This window comes from Coregonus clupeaformis, chromosome 23 (genome assembly GCF_020615455.1).
Source record: "Coregonus clupeaformis isolate EN_2021a chromosome 23, ASM2061545v1, whole genome shotgun sequence".
NCBI lineage: Eukaryota > Metazoa > Chordata > Actinopteri > Salmoniformes > Salmonidae > Coregonus > Coregonus clupeaformis.
In genome coordinates this window covers 38,693,871-38,710,619 of record NC_059214.1, presented here as the reverse complement: position 1 = coordinate 38,710,619, position 16,749 = coordinate 38,693,871, and the positions used below count along the sequence as shown (strand labels likewise).

At 46.6% G+C, this 16,749-nt stretch overlaps 1 protein-coding gene across 1 annotated transcript in view; it reads left to right on the top strand.

Annotated features, from left to right (window-relative positions):
• LOC121536983 (titin) overlaps positions 1-16,749 on the top strand; it is a 194,042-nt gene that overhangs the window by 10,818 nt on the left and 166,475 nt on the right. Inside the window, exons 8-24 of the mRNA XM_041844684.2 lie at positions 1,828-1,893; positions 2,024-2,282; positions 2,413-2,494; positions 2,745-2,975; positions 3,082-3,224; positions 3,509-3,681; positions 3,929-4,156; positions 4,246-4,490; positions 4,609-4,841; positions 4,933-5,097; positions 5,232-5,400; positions 5,543-7,233; positions 14,967-15,248; positions 15,379-15,645; positions 15,765-16,037; positions 16,136-16,399; positions 16,485-16,745. Of these exons, the coding sequence (XP_041700618.2) occupies positions 1,828-1,893; positions 2,024-2,282; positions 2,413-2,494; positions 2,745-2,975; positions 3,082-3,224; positions 3,509-3,681; positions 3,929-4,156; positions 4,246-4,490; positions 4,609-4,841; positions 4,933-5,097; positions 5,232-5,400; positions 5,543-7,233; positions 14,967-15,248; positions 15,379-15,645; positions 15,765-16,037; positions 16,136-16,399; positions 16,485-16,745 (5,032 nt within the window). The remainder of the gene's footprint in view (positions 1-1,827; positions 1,894-2,023; positions 2,283-2,412; positions 2,495-2,744; positions 2,976-3,081; positions 3,225-3,508; positions 3,682-3,928; positions 4,157-4,245; positions 4,491-4,608; positions 4,842-4,932; positions 5,098-5,231; positions 5,401-5,542; positions 7,234-14,966; positions 15,249-15,378; positions 15,646-15,764; positions 16,038-16,135; positions 16,400-16,484; positions 16,746-16,749) is intronic.

The following is a 16,749-nucleotide window of genomic DNA, read 5'->3' as shown; positions in this document are numbered from 1 at the left end:
AAACTAACATGATTCCATGCATTAATGATGACATGTTATTACCAGGTAATGCACACAAAATGTGTTTGTTTTTATCCACGGGTATAATGTTTTTCCTGTTTGTCATCATTATGTGAATCTGTTTGCTGTCGTAGTGACTGCTGCCATGGATGCTATGTATGATATCTATGTGCTGTATGTATGACATTGATTGCTTGTTGTCTCAAAGGTTGAGGGTGGGAAAAAAGCGGAGGCAAAGGCTACAGTGGTTGCTGCTGTCGACCTAGCACGTGTTCGGAAGCCTTTGCATGCTGAGGGGGGTCATGCTGAAGAGGAAACCATACACTCTGATTTAAAACAGCAGACGATGATGGCTACTACTGAGCAACAAGTCACAGTGAAAACTGAGGCTGCAACTTTGCCAATGGTGCAAATACCAATAATACCACCACCATCGATTCAAACAACAGCTGATGAGCAGAGTATTCATGTTACGCAGGTTTGCTATCTTTTTAAATATAAAAAGATGCTGAATTTTCTCTGATAGGTTTCTCAGGAGTTCTGCATTGAGTTGACTTGCCCTTACTCTATAACACTTTGTTGGTTACTTTAGATACAAAGAAGTACAGAAACTACTACCGCCCCCATGGAAACTGCCCTCGCACCATCCCCAATTCCACATTTCACAGTTTCAAAAGTTACTGTTCCTAAACCTGACCATAGCTATGAGGTAAGCCTAGGACATATCAGGCAAGCAGTGGTACACACGATTTAATGCCTCAGTTTAAGTGATAAAGTAATAATCAAGTAATACATTGCTGGCCTCTCTGGTCAACTATGCAATAGGTCTCTTAAACCTGTCTGACATAAAACTGTTTTGATCTCTATCTCTCGATATACAGTTTATGTTCAACCACATTTAATCTTAACAGACCATCCAATCCTAACACACAGTCTGCACTGCCGTATTATGCATTGTACACAGAATAAATATTCATTCTAAATAACTTAATTCTACCTCTTCTCAGGACACACCATAAAAATTAACTCTTAGAAATCAACAATATTTAGCTTAGCAAATATTCCCTATAAACTAATGCTCACTTCATCCGTATAGATCGTCATCCATTCCATTATATTTTTGAGTGATCAGCCTTAATATTTCTAAACAAAGCAGACAATATCATAATGTGTTGTTCTGATTCGTGATGATAATGCTATTCTCCTTGGGTTGGTCAGGTTTCAATAGCAGGTTCTGCTATTGCCACACTGCAGAAAGAGTTATCCTCTACCTCTGCACATGCTGCTCAAAAGATCATCAAGCCAGTCAAGCCTCCATCTCCTAGTCTCCACCGTAAGGTTGTGGACATGATGCCAGCGCCAACCCCATCGCCGTTTAAGGATATCTCCGAGAGATATAAGACGCATTTCGACACTCAGTTACAGACTCAGATAGGCGCTACGTTTACAGGGGAAACGGAGCAAATGTATAAAGATTTGGAAACAAAGGTTTGTAGTCCGGAGTGTTGTGCTCTCTAAAATAACACTGTGTGGCGTCTCACCTCACTGAGTGGTATTAGTACACCTTCTCTTCACCATAACGCCGAAGCCTGGCCACGTTCTCTTTGTTTCAGAACCCATCTGCATCACAAAGAAAGCCCACCTTGCTATCCTCTTCCTCTTTTCTTCTTCATATATCTGTTCCCAGCCTGTGTCACAACCCGTCTTTGTCTTTTCAGGATTCACTCTTAACTTGCTTCCATTTTACCCATCTTTCACCACTCCCAAAGTCAAGTTCAGATACTGTACTGTATGTGACTCTTTGTGACCTATGTGCATTTTCCATAGATCGTTGAGACTGCAGCAGTCCCATCACCTGCACAAGAGCCAGTTGTGCCACCTACTCTTGTAGCTGTAAGTATTTCTCTTGTGGATGTATTTCAGGTCGTATAAGTTATTGTTGTCTATTCAGGCGTCCTTTCCATTCGTCTTTTTCTAAATATCAACAGGTCAGTAAAACTATTGTTTTTTATTTTGTTTTCAGGGATTGAAGAACTTGACTGTGACTGAGGGTGAGTCTGTGACTCTGGAATGCCAAATCTCTGGTCACCCTGCCCCTGGCATCATGTGGTTCAGGGAGGACTACAGAATTGAGAGCTCCATTGACTTCCAGATCACTTATGAGAGTAAATGTGCCCGTCTGGTCATCCGCGAGGCCTTCGCAGAAGACAGCGGTCGCTTCACTTGCACTGCTACTAGCGAGGCTGGAACTATCAGCACATCCTGTTACCTGCTTGTCAAAGGTAAACAGGCAGTTTAGTTTTGAACATTTCTGTCTACAAAACTACGTACTGTTGAGGTGTAATACTGTACTGCCGAATGGTTTATAGGTTTATGAATGTGCTAATACTTGTATACATTTCTTCCTTTTAGTAACCGAGGAGATAGAGACCAGGGAAGAGATGACACAACAAGGAACAGTCACTGTGTTTGACCTTACTACTCAAGAGAAACTGTGAGTGCTAACTATTTTATACCACTACATTTGGAAACTCTTGACATGGACAATTATGAATCATGTGCCATTTATTGACAAGGGAAAACGGAATCATTCTATGATACTTATCAAACATTATGAAACCATTCACCAGCAAATCATAGTGAATCTTCCCTGATTGAGTTTTGCGAATGGGGAGGAAGTCATTTGACTTGTTTGATATTACATTTGCCCTAATTACTGTATATTTCGAATGCCCTTCAAACAGCTTTACTGCTGAAGCGAAGGAGGAGACCATGTCGGAGGTGAGCGCTGCCACCGCCACCGCAGGTTCACCAGTGGATACTGCAGATGCCGTAGCTCCCTTCTTTGTCAAGAAGCCTACTGTACAGAAGTTGGTGGAGGGCGGACGTGTTGTCTTTGAGTGCCAGATCGGAGGCAACCCCAAGCCACACATTTTTTGGAAGAAGAGTGGAGTGCCCCTTACTACAGGATACAGGTAGCCTACTTGTGACACATTTTCAATTCCTCTCTATTTTGCATTTGTAAGACTGAGTTGATCATTCATTGTACTGTTTAAAATGTATAACTTATTCACCCATTAGATATAAAGTCCACTACAATAAGGAAAGTGGAGTGTGTAAATTGGAGATCTCCATGACGTTTGCTGATGATGCTGGAGAGTACTCCATCTTTGCCAGGAACCCACTTGGAGAAGCCTCTGCCTCAGCTGGACTGCTGGAGGAAGGTCAGTTGCTTTAATCAAAATGTTGTTTAATCTCATGGACTACAAACCATGCTCAGTTGACGTTGCTTTTAAATCCAGTAATAGGCTGCATCCCAAATGGCACCCTATTCCCTACCTACAGTAGTGCACTACTTTTGACCAGAGCCCTATGGCCTTTGGTCGAATGTAGTGCACTATATAGGGAATAGGGTGCCATTTGGGACACTCATTGGCTTTATCTGGTTCCATGAAACCAGACCATAATGTTTTAACTTTTGTTTACACATCGTATATTTTGTTTACAGGGGAATATGAAGAATACATGAAGAAACATGAAATGACATATAAGAGTGAAGTAATTACAACGGTGCAGGTGGATGTACCCCCTGTTGTTGTGAGCGAATATGACGACAACCAGATGTATAGGCAGAGGAGAATGACACAGCAAGCACAAACACAAAGCTTTGTTTCAACGCAGGTATGCGCATGAAAAGAAACAATACATTACTTATACAATACAGAACTTATTTTGCTGATACCTGTTTTATGGAGGAAAGTTTTACTGACTGTGATATGTGGTTGTTTAATTCACTCTGGATAAGAGCATCTACTAAATTACTAAAATGTAAACGTAATTATTGTGATGTTATGGCATTTGATTTGTTCTCAACCACCTGTTATGAAATGAGACAACAGCATGCTTTAGTCCAATGTGTTTTTTACAGGAACTCCAGATTTCTTCCTTTGAGGAGAGGATTATCCATGAGATTGAGATCCGCATTCTGCAAATTACCTACCAACAAATTGTGACTGAGGATCGGGAAGAGATGGTGACTTGTGCAGATCGTGAGGCTTTACAGTCAGCCTTTACCACTCCAGTTAAAAACTACAGGATCATGGAAGGAATGGGTGTTACTTTCCACTGCAAAATGGCAGGAACTCCACTGCCCAAGGTAGTAAAGAAACCATGTACTTGTATTTTACATTGAGTTTAATATAAAATGTTGTATATATTCATCAAACGTTTCTTGTCTTTCAAAAGATTGTGTGGTACAAAGATGGCAAGCGTATCCATCATGGTGGCCGTTACCAAATGGAGAGTCTTCAGGATGGTAGAGCCAGCCTGCGTCTTCCTGTGGTGCTGCCAGAGGATGAGGGTGTTTACACAGCATTAGCTAGCAACATGAAGGGCAACTCTGTGAGCTCAGGGAAACTGTACGTGGAGCCCACTGCCGTTACAGGAGCTCAGAGTTACACGCCTGAACCTCAGGCAATGCAGAGAATTAGGTGAGATTTTAACTACCAAATGTAACAGGGTTATTACCAGATTTTAATTTATATTTGTTTAACATAGCCATCATAAAAACTTCCCAAGTATCACTGATTTTGGTATTTATTTGCTCAGGTCCCAGTCCCCAAGATCTCTGAGTCGCTCTCCCGGACGCTCTACTAGTCGCTCTCCCGCACGCTCCCCTGCTCGCAGGCTTGATGACACTGATGAGAGTCAGCTGGAGAGACTGTACAAGCCTGTGTTTGTCTTGAAGCCACAGTCATTCAAGTGTGCTGAAGGGCAGACTGCCAGATTTGACCTGAAAGTAGTTGGTAGACCCATGCCTGACACCTTCTGGTTCCACAATGGTAAGTGATGTGAAAACATATTCTCTTCTCTCATCTAACTAGTTTGATCAAAATCATACATTTATTCCTCTCTTTGTGTTCTTCTTTTCAGGGCAACAAGTTGTCAATGATTACACACACAAGATAGTGGTGAAGGAAGATGGAACTCAGTCACTGATTGTGGTTCCAGCCATGCCCCATGACTCTGGAGAGTGGACGGTAGTTGCTCAAAACAGAGCTGGAAAAAGCTCTGTGTCCATGACACTTACAGTTGATGGTAAGATCTTTGTCTTGCATGTAGTATACTCAATCCTCATTTGAAGCTCAAAATGAATTGTCACTTTATATCAATACATCATATACCATTGTTGACTGATAGCATTGTCCTCGTATATGTTTCTCCATTTACAGCCAAAGAAAACTTGATTAGACCCCAGTTTATTGAGAAGCTGAAGAATGTCAGTGTCAAGAAAGGAACTCTCGTTGAGTTGGCTGTCAAAGCCATCGGAAACCCCCTGCCTGACATTGTTTGGCTGAAAAACAGCGACATCATCTCCCCACAGAAGCACCCAAATATCAAGTATGTGTTTTGACCCAACTGTTATCACAATGTGCACATGCCTATGATATACATAATGTGCACTAAATACCTCTCCAGTCACGATCTTTATTTTACATGGCTATACATAATGCTGATTTACTAACGATGATGTCTGTTGTAGGATTGAGGGCATCAAGGGAGAAGCCAAATTCCATATCCCACAGTCGGTAAGCTCTGATAGTGCCTGGTATACAGCCACAGCCATTAACAAAGCTGGAAGAGATACCACTCGCTGCAGGGTCAACATTGAGGTGGATGCTGCTGAACCTGCGCCAGAGAGGAGAATCATTATCACCAAAGGAACCTACAAGGCCAAGGACATTGCAGCTCCAGAGTTGGAACCCCTGCATCTCCGTTATGGTCAAGAGCAGTGGGAGGAGGATGACCTATATGACAAGGACAAGCAGCAGAAACCACAGTTCAAGAAGAAGCTGACTTCTGTCAGGCTGAAGCGTTTTGGCCCAGTCCATTTTGAATGCAGACTGACCCCAATTGGTGATCCCACTATGGTGGTTGAGTGGTTGCATGATGGCAAACCACTGGCAGCTGCTAACAGATTGCGCATGGTTAATGAATTTGGCTACTGTAGTCTTGACTTTGAAGTTGCCTATGCCAGAGATAGTGGTGTCATCACCTGCAGAGCCACTAACAAGTTTGGAGTTGACCAGACCTCAGCTACACTGATTGTAAAGGATGAGAAGAGCCTTGTTGAGGAGACTCAGTTACCTGAGGGCAGGAGGGAAATACACAGAATTGATGAGATGGAGCGCATGGCTCACGAGGGAGGTCCTTCTGGAGTCACTGGGGATGAGTATTCAGAGAAGTCAAAGCCTGAAATTGTCCTTCTTCCCGAGCCAGCAAGAGTGCTGGAAGGTGACATTGCAAGATTCCGTTGCAGAGTAATCGGTTATCCTACGCCTAAGGTTAACTGGTACCTCAATGGACAGCTCATTCGCAAGAGCAAGAGAATGAGACTTCGCTATGATGGTATTTACTATCTTGAAATTATAGATATCAAGTCATACGATGCAGGAGATGTCAAAGTGGTAGCAGAGAACCCAGAGGGCACAGCTGAGCATCTGGTGAAGCTCGAGATCACACAGAGAGAGGATTTCAGATCCATTCTCCGTCGCGTCCCTGAACCAAAGGAACATGAAATTACTGAACATGGGAGAGTTAGCTTTGAAGTTGTGAAGGTTGACAGACCAGCTGATGCCCAGCCAAAGGAAGTTGTCAAACTGAGGAAGACTGAAAGAGTCATCCATGAGAAGTCCACAGAGGAGACCGACGAGTTGAAGAGCAAATTTAAGCGCAGGACAGAGGAAGGTTATTATGAAGCCATCACTGCTGTGGAGCTAAAGTCCAAAAGGAAGGATGAGTCCTATGAGGATATGCTTAGAAAGAGGAAGGAAGAACTGCTTCATCACATGAAAGAGTTGACTGAGGCTGAGAAGAAGAAAGAGATGGAGGAGGGGCAACTCACCATCCCCACAATCAAACCAGAGAGAGTACAGCTCTCTCCCAGTATGGAAGCTCCAAAGATCTTGGAACGCATTGCTAGCCAGACCGTGTCTCAGACCGAGGAAGTTCGCTTCAGAGTCAGAGTTGTCGGCAAACCAGAACCTGAGTGCCAGTGGTTCAAGAATGGAATTCTGCTGGAGAAGACAGATCGTATTTACTGGTACTGGCCTGAAGACCACGTGTGTGAATTAGTGGTCAGAGATGTCACAGCAGAAGACTCTGCTAGCATCATGGTCAAAGCAATGAACATTGCTGGAGAGACATCAAGCCATGCATTCCTGCTGGTGCAAGGTAAATTATCTATTTCAATGCATATGAAGCTTGTATTCTACAAATAGTTAAAGGTCCAATGCAGCCGTTTCTATATTTTTATTTATTTTTTTAAATATTTTTTTCTTATTGTTAAAAAAAAAAAGTATATATTTTTTTTGTAATTTAGCAGACGCTCTTATCCAGAGTGACTTACAGTTAGTGCCATGCTCTACCAACTGAGCTACAGGAGGGCCTATCTCAATATCAAATCATTTCTGGGTAACAATTAAGTACTTTACTGTGATTTGTTTTCAATTAAAATGGTCAACAACAAAAAAAGTGCTTCTTAGCAAAGACCAATTTCTCAAGCAAGAATTTTGCTAGGACAGTCTCGGAGTGACTGATTAGGGAGGGGAAAACTGAAAACTAGCTGTTATTAGCAAAGGTTTTGAACTCTTATTGGTCTATTATCTAATTTACCGGCGGGTGTCACCAGGTGCCATCCCACCGAAAAAGGCTGACATTTCAGGCAGTCTTTTCAAACAGCTCTTAACCTAAAAGGCCACTATCATTTTCACAATTTCACAGTATTATTCCAACCTCATATTGTGGAAATACAGTGCATTCAGAAAGTATTCAGACCCCTTGACTCTTTTCACATTTTGTTACATTACAACCTTAATAAAAAATTTATGAAATTGTTTGTTTTCCTCATCAATCTACACACAATACACCGTAAAAACAGTTTTTTAGATTTTTTTGCAAATGTATTAAAAAGAGAACATAAATATCACATTTACATAAGTATTCAGACCCTTTACTCAGTACTTTGTTGAAGCACCTTTGGAAGCGATTACAGCCTCGAGTCTTCTTGGGTATGACACCACAAGCTTGGCACACCTGTATTTGGGGAGTTTCTCCCATTCTTCTCTGCAGATTCTCTCAAGCTCTGTCAGGTTGGATGGGGAGCGTCGCTGCACAGCTATTTTCAGGTCTTTCCAGAGATGTTCGATCGGGTTCAAGTCCGGGCTCTTGTTGGCCCACTCAACATTCAAAGACTAGTCCTGAAGCCACTCCTGCGTTGTCTTGACTGTGTGCTTAGGGTCATTGTCCTGTTAGAAGGTGAACCTTCGCCCCAGTCTGAGGTCCTGAGCACTCTGGAGCAGGTTTTCATCAAGGATCTCTGTATTTTGCTCCTTTCATCTTTCCCTTGATCCTGACTAGTCTCCCAGTCCCTGCCACTGAAAAACATCCCCACAGCATGATGCTGCCACCACCATTCTTAACCGTAGGGATTGGGCCAGGTTTCCTCCAGACGTGACGCTTGGCATTCAGGCCAAAGAGTTCAATCTTGGTTTTATCAGACCAGAGAATCTTGTTTCTCATGGTCGGAGAGTCCTTCAGGTGCCTTTTGACAAACTCCAAGCGGGTTGTCATGTGCCTTTTACTACGGAGTGGCTTCTATCTGGCCACTCTACCATAAAGGCCTGATTGGTGAAGTGCTGCAGAGATGGTTGTCCTTCTGGAAGGTTCTCCCATCTCCACATAGGAACTCTGGAGCTTGTCAGAGTGACCATCAGGTTCTTGGTTACCTCCCTGACCAAGGCCCTTCTCCCCGATTGCTCAGTTTGGCCGGGTAGCCAGCTCTAGGAAGAGTCTTGGTGGTTCCAAACTTCTTCCATTTAAGAATTATGGAGGCCACTGTGTTCTTAGGGACCTTCAATGCTGCAAAGAAATGTTGGTACCCTTCCCCAGATCTGTGCCTCGTCACAATTGTCACGGTTAACTAAGCCAGAACCCAGAAGCAGACCAGGACAAGGTACGTGGAGACAAAGGTGAGTGTTTATTAATAGATTCCGAGTGAGGCTGAATAATCCAGGGAACAGAGCGGGTGGCGTGGATGGGTTGTTGAGGGTGCAGTGGTTGGTCCGGTACTGGCTCGGCAGCCGCCGACCATCAGGCAGAGGTTGGGTGAAGGTTCCGGGTGAGAGACTGCAGACAGAACAAAACGGAGGTCAGTACACAGCAAGTCAAAAAGGTGCAAAACAACAAAACTAACACTAATGGCTCAGAGACTGATACGCTGACAAACATACTGTTCATGGCTAACGATCCGGCAGGAACTGGATGTTGGGCCAGAGCCTAAGAAGGGTGATGATCAGGACCAGGTGTGCAGATTGCTGATGGGATGCAGGTGCGGAAAACAAGAGCGCTCCCCGAGCGTTCCCGAACCCTCGGGAAACTGGAGATTACGAACAGGAACACTAGTCACCAGACAGGACCCGACTCAGACAGCCGGGATCGTCACAGTACCCCCCTCCGACCGAACGCCACCGGGCGGACTCCCCGGAGCGCCAGGATGGAGGCGGTAGAAGTCACTGATGAGGTCCGCATCTAGGACCTGTCGCCGCGGAATCCAACTCCTCTCTTCAGGGCCATACCCCCTCCCAGTCCACGAGATACTGGAAACCCCGGCCCCGCCGTCTGGAATCCATGATGCGACGCACCGTGTAGGCAGGACCACCTCCGATCATCCGAGGAGGAGGAGGAGGAGGCGGAGGAGGCAACAGAGGACTGAGGAAGACAGGCTTGAGGCAGGAGACATGAAAGGTGGGATGGACTCTGAGCGTCCTCGGTAGTTTGAGTCGAACTGCCACTGGATTGATCACCTTCTCCACCACAAACGGACCAATGAACTTCGGTAACAACTTCCTAGACTCAGTCCGTAACGGAAGATCCCGTGTGGCCAACCAAACCCTATCTCCGATGGTATAGGTGGGAGCGGGGATCCGGCGACGATTCGCCTGGAGCTGATACCGGTCCGAAACTCTAAGGAGTGCCTTTCTGGCCCGATGCCAGGTCCGGTGGCAACGACGAATATGGGCCTGAACAGAAGGCACTGAGAGCTCCTTCTCCTGAGAAGGAAACAGGGGAGGTTGGTAGCCATACAGGCACTGGAAGGGAGACATCCCAGTGGCAGATGTAGGAAGAGTATTGTGGGCATACTCAACCCAAGGCAACTGAGAGACCCAGGAGGTGGGGTTGGAAGAGACCAGACAGCGTAGCGTGGATTCCATCTTCTGGTTGGCTCTCTCCGCCTGACCATTGGATTGAGGGTGAAAACCAGATGTGAGACTGACTGTAGCTCCAATGGCCAAACAGAAGGACTTCCAGACAGCAGAGGTAAACTGAGGGCCACGGTCGGAAACGATATCACTGGGCAAACCGTGGACCCTGAAAACCTCCCTAACCAGGATCTCGGACGTCTCCGAGGCAGAGGGAAGCTTGGCAATAGGCACAAAGTGGGCGAACTTGCTGAATCTGTCCACGATAGTCAGAACGACCGTGTTCCCCTCAGAAGCGGGCAACCCAGTGACGAAGTCCAGGGCCAGATGCGACCATGGTCGCCGGGGAATAGGAAGGGGGTGAAGTAGTCCAGAGCTGGGCCGATTGGTACTCTTATTCTGCGCACACACTGGACAGGCAGCAACAAAACCCCCGAGTATCCTCGGCCATGGCAGGCCACCAAAAACGTCTGCGAAGAAACGCCATTGTCCGAGCCACGCCAGGGTGACAAGCCATCTTGCTGGCGTGGGACCATTTGAGGACAGCAGGACGAACCGACTCAGGCACAAACAACCGACCGGGTGGACCGTTACCGGGACCGGGCTGAGTCCGAAGGGGCCGCCAGCACCTCCTCCTCAATCTTCCACATAACTGCTCCCACGACGCAGTTCCGGGGGAGGATTGTCTCGGTCTTGGACCCACTCTCCTCCGTCTTGGAGAACATCCGGGACAAGGCGTCCGCCTTGCCGTTCTTAGATCCAGGTCGGAACGTCAGGGCAAACTTGAATCGTCCGAAAAACAACGCCCACCTGGCCTGACGGGAGTTGAGACGTTTAGCCGATTGCACGTAAGCAAGATTCTTGTGGTCAGTCCAGACCATAAACGGTTGCTCCGCCCTCCAACCAGTGGCGCCACTCCTCCAAGGCAAGTTTCACCGCGAGAAGCTCCCGGTTACCCACATCGTAATTCCTCTCCGCAGGCGAAAGGCGACGAGAGTAGTAGGCGCAGGGATGGAGTTTACTGTCCGTGGAGCATCGCTGCGACAGGATGGCGCCAACTCCCACATCAGACGCGTCCCACTTCAACGACGAACTGACGGGCCGTGTCCGGTTGAGAGAGAATCGGTGCGTTGGTGAATCGCCTCTTCAAATCCAGAAACGCTCGATCCGCCTCCGGATTCCACTTGAAGGTCCTGATACTGGAAGTCAAGGCAGTTAACGGAGCGGCCACACGGCTGTAATCCCGGATGAATCTGCGGTAGAAATTCGCAAACCCCAAAAAATCTCTGGAGCTGCAATCTCGTACCGGGCTGGGCCCATTCCAGAACCGCTCTAACCTTCTCCTGGTCCATCCTAATCTCTCCCCTGGAGATGATGTACCCGAGAAAGGATGTCGTGTGGGCGTGAAACTCGCACTTCTCGGCCTTCACGAACAGGCGATTCTCCAACAATCGCTGCAGAACCTGCCGGACATGCTGGACGTGGTCGGAAGGTTCCTTCGAGAAGATCAGAATGTCATCCAGGTAAACAAACACAAAGAGACCGATCATATCTCTCAGGACGTCGTTCACCATACTCTGGAATACCGCTGGAGCATTGGTCAGTCCAAACGGCATCACCTGATACTCGAAGTGACCCATCGGTGTATTGAAACCCGTCAACCACTCGTCCCCCTCTCTGATCCGGACCAGGTGATACGCATTGCGTAGGTCTAGCTTGGTGAACACCGTAGCACCCTGTAAGGAGTCGAAGGCAGAACTCATCAAGGGCAGGGGATACTTGTTCTTGACCGTGATGTCATTCAACCCCCGATAATCAATACACGGTCGAAGAGAGCCATCCTTCTTACCCACAAAGAAGAATCCTGCCCCCAGGGGTGATGACGAGGGACGAACGAGACCAGCAGCTAGGGACTCCTTGATGTAGGTCTCCAACGCCTCACGTTCAGGTCGGGAGATACTGTATAACCTTCCCTTGGGGTAGACCGCTCCAGGAACCAGGTTGATGGCACAATCATATGGTCGGTGGGGAGGGAGTGACAGAGCCTTCTGCTTACTGAAAACTTCCCCCAAATCGTGATATGTCTCGGGAACCAGGGACAAATCTGGGGGTCTAGCCTCAATCACCTGACTGGGAACCGAATGGGGGCAGGCAGTCTTGAGACAGTTAGCATGACAATCAAGGCTCCAACTCGTTACCTTGCCCGTCACCCAATCGAACGTGGGATTGTGTTCCTTCAGCCAGGGGTATCCAAGGACCAGAGGAACATGGGAAGACGGCAGAATGAAGAATGAAATCATCTCAGAATGATTCCCCGACAACCGCATCTTAACCGGTTCAGTCCTCATCGTGATACGTGCCAGACTACTGCCGTTCAGAGTGGTCGCTTCAATGGCTTCCGGCAATTGCTCCTTGGAAAGCCCCAGCTGTTCCACCAACTCGGCATCAAGAAAGCTTCCATCGGCACCTGAATCGATAAAAGCGTTAAGCGCTAAGCTCTGATTCCTGTTCACAAGGGTAGCCGGAAACGGGGTCTGACAGAGGTACTGAGAGGTTGAAACTGGCTCGCTAAAAGTCCTCCCAACTTTAGCGAGCCGGGCAGTTTGACGACCGCCGGGAACAAGTGGAGATGTAATGTCCCGAGCTACCACAGTAGAGGCAGCAGTTGGTCTTACGTCTATGTTGACGCTCCTCCTTGGTTAACCCGTGCCGCCCCACTTGCATGGGTTCAGAATCGGGAGAGAGGACCTCTCCACTAATCCATTGTGGTGGAGAATGATCGACGTGTTCTGGTCCACCACCCGACCCGACTGGGAACTGAGAAGCTGATCGATTGGACGGACCCCATTGCTTCTCCCTCCTTCGCTCTCGGACTCGATTATCCACCCGAATAGACAAAGCTACCAAGCTGTCCAGGTCACTAGGCTCCGGATAGGAGATCAACTCATCCTTGAGCTGCTCCGACAGACCCTGGTAAAAGGCCGCTTGCAGAGACTCCTCGTTCCACCCACTCTCCACAGCCAACGTCTTGAACTCGATCACGAAGTCGGCCACGCTGCAGTTCCTTGGCGAAGCGAAAACAGGCGCCTAGCTGCGTCCCTCCCTCGGACGGAATGGTCGAAGAGCTTCCTCATCTCGGCCGTGAACCCCTGGTATGAAGCCATGCAGGGATCCTGTCGTTCCCAAACGGCTGAAGCCCACTCCAGCGCTCGACCACGCAGCAACTCAATCACAAAGGCTATCCTAGCCTTGTCTGTGGCATAAGAGTAGGGCTGTAGATCGAACACTAGTCCACACTGCATAAGGAAGGAACGGCATCTTCCCAGCTCCCCCTCATACTTATCCGGCGTCGGAACCTTGGGCTCACGGATGGACACAGCTTCAGAAGCGGCAGGCGAGATGGGTGAAACCGGTAGTGGATCCTCCACCGGACACTTGCGTTGGTTCTGGACCTCCGTCAGACCGGTAGAAAGGTTCCGAACTGACAACGCGATCTCCCTGTAGTACCATGCTATGATGGCCCAACATCTTCTCCTGCTGGGTAATAGCATGGCGAACAGAGTCCAGGTCCGCTGGGTTCATACTGGCCGGATCGTTCTGTCACGGTTAACTAAGCCAGAACCCAGAAGCAGACCAGGACAAGGTACGTGGAGACAAAGGTGAGTGTTTATTAATAGATTCCGAGTGAGGCTGAATAATCCAGGGAACAGAGCGGGTGGCGTGGATGGGTTGTTGAGGGTGCAGTGGTTGGTCCGGTACTGGCTCGGCAGCCGCCGACCATCAGGCAGAGGTTGGGTGAAGGTTCCGGGTGAGAGACTGCAGACAGAACAAAACGGAGGTCAGTACACAGCAAGTCAAAAAGGTGCAAAACAACAAAACTAACACTAATGGCTCAGAGACTGATACGCTGACAAACATACTGTTCATGGCTAACGATCCGGCAGGAACTGGATGTTGGGCCAGAGCCTAAGAAGGGTGATGATCAGGACCAGGTGTGCAGATTGCTGATGGGATGCAGGTGCGGAAAACAAGAGCGCTCCCCGGAGCGTTCCCGAACCCTCGGGAAACTGGAGATTACGAACAGGAACACTAGTCACCAGACAGGACCCGACTCAGACAGCCGGGATCGTCACAACAATCCTGTCTCAGAGCGCTACGGACAATTCCTTCGACCTCATGGCTTGGCTTTTGCTCTGACATGCACTGTCAACTGTGGGACCTTATATAGACAGGTGTGTGCCTTTCCAAAAAATGTCCAATCAATTGAATTTACCACAGGTAAATCAAGTTGTACAAACATCTCAAGGATGATCAATGGAAACAGGATGCACCTGAGGTCAATTTTGAGTCTCATAGCAAAAGGTCTGAATAATTATGTAAATAAGGTATTTCAGTTTTTTTCTTTTTATACATTTGCAAACATTTCTAAAAACGTGTTTTCGCTTTGTCATTATGGGGTATTGTGTGTAGATAGATGAGGATAACATGTTTTAGAATAAAGCTGTAACGTAACAAAGTGGAAAAAGTCAAGGGGTCTGAATACTTTCTGAATGCGCTGTATATATAAAACAGGCGAAAATCAAGTTTTTGACAGCACTGGGCATTTAAACGTTGTATGCAATTTTGCATAGAGAACTATAGAGAACTGTTGTATGTCCACCTTGAAAATGCATATTAAATATGTGTATTTCCTCTGTTTCACTTTAGCCATTACAGTAATTAGCTTCACTCAACAACTAGAGGATGTGGAATCTAAAGAGAAGGACACCATGGCGACCTTTGAGTGTGAAACAAATGAGCCTTTTGTCAAAGTCAAATGGCTGAAGAACAATGTTGAGATTTTCTCTGGAGACAAATACAGGATGCACTCAGACAGAAAGGTTCATTTCCTTTCTGTACTGATCATCAACATGAAGGACGATGCAGACTACAGTTGTGTTGTTGTTGAAGATGACCACATCAGGACCACTGCCAGACTCAATGTGGAAGGTTGGCAGTTTTTCTTACTATATTACTATATCACTGACTTCAACAATTATTTTCAACTGTGAAAATAGTGAAGTTGGAATACAAACAGTAACTTTGAAACAGTTATACTTAGTAATGTCTCATTGTGCAGGTGCTTCACTGTCAATTCTGAAGAGGCTGGAGAACATTGAAGTGCCTGAGACCTACTCTGGGGAGTTTGAGGTTGAATTATCTCGAGAGGATGCTGAAGGTACATGGTACTTCAATGACAAGGAAATCACTCCCAGCAGCAAATATGTTACCTCCTCCCGTCGTGGACGCCATGCCTTGACTGTCAAAGACGTCAAGAAAGAAGATCAGGGGAAATATACATTCAAAATTGCTGATATGCAGACCAGTGCCTCCCTGAAGATGAAACGTGAGTTGTGATTGTTATTAGTGTAATTAGCTTGTTCTCTTCCGATCCATGTCAAGACAACCATTACTGTTGAAAAAGTGGGATGAACAGTGTAGTAATGTCAATGTCTTTTCCTTCAGTGCGCCCTGTGACACTGATGCAACCCCTCACTGACCTGACGATCTGCGAGGGTGACATCGCTCAGTTAGAAGTGCGATTCTCTCAGGAAAACGTTGAGGGAACATGGATGAAAAATGGCCAAGCAATCTCCGCCACAGATCGCATCCACATCGTTATCGACAAACTGGTCCACAAGCTGCTTATTGAAAACGTGAGCAGAGACGATGCTGCAACATACTCCTTCGTTGTCCCAGCTCAGGATATCTCCACCTCTGGGAAGTTGAACATTCAAAGTAAGTACATTTTATCAGTCTGACTATATTCATATTGGTATAATTCTATTGTGAATCATCAGATATTTAAAAAAATAATAATTCTCTGTGTTTTACAGCGATTGATATTTTGAGCCCACTCACTGATATTACCTCAGTTGAGGGCACCAAGGCTGTTATTGAGGCTAAAATCTCTGCTGCTGATGTTACCTCTGTGAAATGGTTCCACAATGACAAGCTTGTGATGCCCAGTGAGAGAATCCAGATGCTTGCAAAGGGATCCAAACAGCGCCTGGTATTCCACAGGACCTTTGCCTCTGATGAAGGAACCTACAAGCTATGTGTTGGCAAAGCTGACTCTAGCTGTAAACTGACTATTGAAAGTAAGTTGTTTTTACCGATTGTGTTAGATGTTGATTCAAACTACATTGATACAGACCCTATTCAACATATTTTGTTATTTTACAGAAATTCACATCACCAAGCATATGGAGGATCAAGTTTGCACAGAGACCCAGAATATAACATTTAAAGTTGAGGTTTCCCACCCTGGCATTGCCGCTGTGTGGACCTTCAAGAAACAACCACTCAAAGCTAGTTCAAAGCATAAGATTGAGGCCAAGGGCAAATATTACAGCCTGACTGTCATTAATACCATGAAGGATGAAGAGGGACAATACGCATTCGCTGCTGGTGAACAGACATCCAGCGCAAAGCTTACTGTGTCAGGTAT